Source organism: Propithecus coquereli, unplaced genomic scaffold (assembly GCF_000956105.1).
Source record: "Propithecus coquereli isolate 6110/MARCELLA unplaced genomic scaffold, Pcoq_1.0 Scaffold252, whole genome shotgun sequence".
Lineage (NCBI taxonomy): Eukaryota > Metazoa > Chordata > Mammalia > Primates > Indriidae > Propithecus > Propithecus coquereli.
Window position 1 is genome coordinate 4,774,762 of NW_012148086.1, and position 5,282 is coordinate 4,780,043.

Sequence of the window (5,282 nt, forward strand, 5' to 3'; positions counted from 1 at the left end):
CTGTGAGCTAGGCTGATGCCACGGCACTCACTCTAGCCCGGGCAAAAGAGTGAGACTCTGTCTCAAAAAAAAAAAAAAAAGAACACCAGACAGTGTAAGTAGAACCATGAGTCCTGAGAGGAGGGAAACAAACAAGGTGAGCCCTCTTTATCTACCGGGCTTCCCACATGGAGGCAGTTTATGGGCAGTGGTACAAGGTGGGGAAGGAACCCAAGCAGAATGCTGTGGCCGTGCTAAATGGAGAAGACAGACTGGGAGCTTGGCAAGGCTAAGGCAGTTGAAATTTGCAGGTAGAGTAGTAGAGAGGAGGGAGCTACACACAGTAAGATCTCCAGAAATAGCAGCAGCATTTTGGAGTCTTAGACCAAATGCTCATATGCACATGCACAGGGTGAAACTCTGCAAGGTCAGGCAAAGCATTTCTTCCCAGAAGAAGCTGAACGATTCCCAGTGTTCACAGAGGACAGGGTAAAACATTTGAATTTTCTCTAGTTTGAGTAGAAAAACCACTCCAAATACTTAGGGCAATCAACAGATCCTGACCCCACCCCAGGAGGGCCCTCCTTATTATTACAGCCAAACCAGCCCTAGACCTGCCCTGACGAAGTTGAACCATAAGTAATTTAACTCCCTGCCAAAACAAACTTCACCAATCTTTAATGGAATAAAATCAACTTAACACTGTACCATTCTAAACGTACGGCATCCTACCAAAAATTTCCAGCTGCCTGAAAATGCCACGATTATGACCCACAACTAACAGGAAAAACAACAAAAACAGACCCGGAAATGACACAGATAATGGAACTGGCAGATAAGGACTTTGGGTGTTATAAAGTTGCTCAAGGATTTAAAGTAAAATACAAACATAACAAGGAGAGAGATGGAAAGTATAGAAACAAATGGAACTTCCAGAGATGAAAAAATATAGTATCTAAAATGAAAAATTCACTGAATGGTCTTTATAGCAGATCAGACACTGCAGAAGAATCAGTGAATTTTAAGACATAGCAATAGAAACCATCCAATGGGAAGAACAGAGATGGGGGGAAAGATTGAACAAAATAAACAGGGACCTGTGGGACAGTATCAAGCAGTTTCACACACTGTAACTGGAGGAAAAAGAGAGGTGGGGGCAGGAAAATATTAGAAAACATAATGGCTGAAAAACTAAATTTTCAGATCTGATAAGAACTATAAACACAACAATACAAGTAGCACAATGAACCCCAAGCAGGATAAACACAAATAAACCAAGGCATATCATGCCCAAATTGCTGAAAACCAGAAAGAAGGAAAAAAATCTTTAAAAAGGCACATTTGCAGGTGAACCAAGGTAAGAATGATCACAGACTTCCTGTCATAAACAATGCAAAGACGGCAACAATGGAATGACATCTTTAAGTGCTGGAAAAACAGAAGTGTGTCTAGCATGCAGGGTAGAGGATGGAGAGGGACTAGCAGGGGATGAGGGAGAAGAGAAGTCAGAGAGAGAAGCATGGGAGGACGAGGGAAAAGAACCTAATAAATTCTGAGTTAGGCATGATGGGCTAATATATAATGCTAAATGTCTCCTCTTCAGGAAGTGCCCCCACCCTGCCAACCAGGGAAAGTAGCGCAGCGCGTGGCTGCAAGCAGAGGCTGTGGACTCATACAATCCTGGACTAAAATCCTGGCTCTGCTACTCATGTTGTAGCACAACTTTAGGTTGATTATTTCTGAGTTTATTCTCATATAAAACCTTGTTCTAAAATTTACAATGTATATTAAAGCAAATTTATAAATAATGTGAGTAAAGCACACAAGCTGGCTTGGAGGACTTAGCATAGTGCCTGGCACACAGTAAATGCTTCCTACATTATGGCTACTATACTCTATGTTCGCACAGCAACTGACAAGCATTTCTACTAAAACACATCACTGCCATCATTGGTTGAATATCCCTCATCCAAAATGCTTGGGACATAAGTGTTTCTGGTTTTTTTTGGATTTTGGAATATTTGCATATACATAATGACGTATTATGTATGTCATATACATAATGGGGAGGGGACCAAAGTTTATACACAAAATTCATTTATGTTTCATATACAACTTATACACACAGCCTGAAGGGAACTTATACAATATTTTTAATAATTTTGTGCATGAAACAAAGTTTGTGTATGCTGAACCATCAGAAAACAAAGGTGTTACTATCTCAGCCACCCATGTGGACTCACAGCAAGTTTACACCTAGGCGTGCCTGCTGCATTAGCACGTCCCAGCAGAGTCATTCTGCCCTTAGCATCCTTAATTCCTGTAGGGGCTGTCTTGTAAGCCACAGTCAGTGAGTGTCTTTCTAGGGCAATACATGAGGTCAGGTGCGGAATTTTCCACTTGTGGCATCATGTCAGTGCTCAAAAAGTTTTGGATTTGGGAGCATTTCAGATGTCCAGATTAGGGATGCTCAACCTGTATATCTATCTCCTTTGCTAGACTTTTAGCACTTGAAGGGAAAGAGCTATGTTTCCCCCCTCCTTTTTTTTTTTGAGACAGAGTCTCACTCTATTGCCTGGGCTAGAGTGCCGTGGCGTCAGCCTAGCTCACAGCAACCTCAAACTCCTGGGCTCAAGCAATCCTTCTGCTTCAGTCTCCCAAGTAGCTGGGACTACAGACATGCGCCACCATGCCTGGCTAATTTTTTCTATATAGATTTTTAGTTGTCCAAGTAATTTCTTTCTATTTTTAGTAGAGACGGGGGTCTCGCTCTTGCTCAGGCTGGTCTCGAACTCCTGAGCTCAAACAATCCGCCCGCCTCAGCCTCCCAGAGTGCTAGGATTACAGGCGTGAGCCACCGCGCCCGGCTGACAATTTTAAATTAGAAATCCATCTGCCTCTAATCTCTTCAATTCTCTCAATTATTTTATTTACTGCTGCCTAACTTTCCCCAAACACTGCTTTTCAAATATTCCTGGCTCAAAAATCATCTCTCTCTTCATGACATATGAAACCCTTGGAATCTGGCCTTTTCTCAACTTTCAGTATCTCCTGATTGATCTCTCAATTCCAGTGAAACTGTCCCGTTTTTTTCCCCCAAACACATCACAAGTACTTCTAACTCCTGTGAGGTAATTATTTTCTTACTCTTCTCTACTTATATAAACCCCACTTTTTTAAATAAGGTCTAACTCAATACTGGCTCCACCAGGAAGCCTTCACTTACCTCAACCGTATTCTCTGATTTCCATATTTTTGGCATTGTATTATTTATCTTTCCATGTACACACATGCACATTATCTCCCTGATTAATCTAACTGGGCAACATAGCTAGACCCCATCTCAAAAAAAAAAAAAACCTGTAAAGTAATTCAGATCTTACCTTCAAATCAAGATGAACTACATCATGAGTATGTAAAAAGTGAACACCTTCGAGAATCTGTCGCATGAGTCTTTGAACATCTTTTTCTTTAAAGGCTTCTTCTCTGTCTGCAACGCACTGGTCAAAGATTTCACCCCCAGCAGCACTAGAGAAGAGCAAAATTAAAGTAATGTATAACTCGTGAGAAAGGAAATGGTAAACACTTACAACGAAACTACAGAGTAAGGTGATGACAGCCTGGCAGTACTGTATACTGTTAACATGGAATTTAAAACCTGAAGCAAAACACAGTCAGGGCTGAGCCAACTGGGTCCCAAGCAGCTAGACATGCGCCACGATGTAACACACACCCACAAAGCCCTCTGCACACACGGGCCACAGTGAGCTGGCAGCACTCAGAACTGTCTGTGTTCCCCAACTGAAACAAAGAACTGTATTTTGGCCGAAAAAGCTTCTTAATCACAATCTATTGTTATCTGAGTCCCTCAGCTCATTAATACCATCTGCAACAAAATTCACCAGAGGTCAATTTACATACATACGAAGATTTCTTTACCTAAAATTTAAGAGCAATTTCTTATTAGTCCTTTCCACTATGATGTTTACCCATTCTTGTTAAACAAATGGTTTCCCCTCTGTTTTCTCAACAACCTGTAGTTCACATAAGCACGAAATATATTGCTAACCATAGTTTTCTGAAAATTTTCAAGGATGCACTTCAAATACAGACTATTCCAAGAAGTTTTAAAAGCTCGCCTTGATCATTAAGACTACATTCCTCTCAGTACATGTGCAATCATATATTACCCTGCTTCAATGTAAGTTTCACCCATTAACTAAACTATCATATTAATTAATGGAACTAAATAAAATTTTACCAAAGAACAGAGATGTTAAAAGCATGTCTCAAGTATGGTAAGAGAAAACGTAAGAATATTAACAGCTATTTCACACAAAGCGCCTGCCTTCACAGACATTAGAGAAGCTCTAAAATAGCTTTGCTGTATCTATCTTTAACTGTAGCAAGATTTCTGCAACTACATTTAACAAAAAATTTTTTACACAAAAACTACTTTTATAAAAAACTATTAAGAACTTTAAAGTTATAACTTTCTAGTGGCCCTTAGAAAATTACGGGATAAGCATCTTTTGACCAACATTATTCATAGCCACATAACTGATGTTCAGAGGCTGAGAGTAACCGAGCTTCTGGGCTGTCTGTACATTGGCTAGACCGTAGCTCCCAACCTCAGACACCCCACAGTCCTCTGTCTACATAAACTAGCACTTCCATCTCTATCCTGCTTAGAGGCCCAGCTTGCATCTTTACTCCTTCACGATTCAAATTCAACAAATATCAGTCAAATATGTTAGGCCTTGTGCTATGTCCTAGAGATAGAAAGATAAAAGACAAGTATGTCTGAGCCTTCAAGCACTAGCTGGGGAGAGGAAAATAAAAGACACTTTTAATATCAAATATATGTGTCTGAAATTATATATGAAGTGATTTGATAACTTAGCAATTGAACAATTAATTGAAAAGGAAGGAGGAAAAAAGATGTTAGAAAGATGACATCTATTCGGACCCGTGAAGGCTAACTAGGAATCCATGTGAAATAGCAAGGGTGCAATTCGGGCGCAGTGAGCACATGCGTATGGGCACATTCGTGTGGAAAATACATGGTGCACTCTTGAAAGAATAAGTTGCTACTTCCCCCTCCAGTGAAATGGTATGAAACTTGCCCTCTAGCTATAAACAACTAGAAAATTAGCAAAGTATATGAATCAGCTATTTTCAGACATCAGAACACCAGACAAGGCCGGGTGCAGTGGCTCACGCCTGTAATCCTAGCACTCTGGGAGGCCAAGGCAGGCGGATTGTTTGAGCTCAGGAGTTCGAGACCAGCCTGAGCAAGAGCG

The 5,282-nt window shown here is 40.7% G+C and overlaps 1 protein-coding gene across 2 annotated transcripts in view; it reads right to left on the reverse strand.

Annotated features, from left to right (window-relative positions):
- STK17A (serine/threonine kinase 17a) overlaps positions 1-5,282 on the reverse strand; it is a 50,835-nt gene that overhangs the window by 17,096 nt on the left and 28,457 nt on the right. For both annotated transcript variants that reach the window (XM_012646980.1, XM_012646981.1), the window contains one exon: positions 3,363-3,507. In XM_012646980.1, coding sequence (XP_012502434.1) covers positions 3,363-3,507 — 145 coding nt within the window. The remainder of the gene's footprint in view (positions 1-3,362; positions 3,508-5,282) is intronic.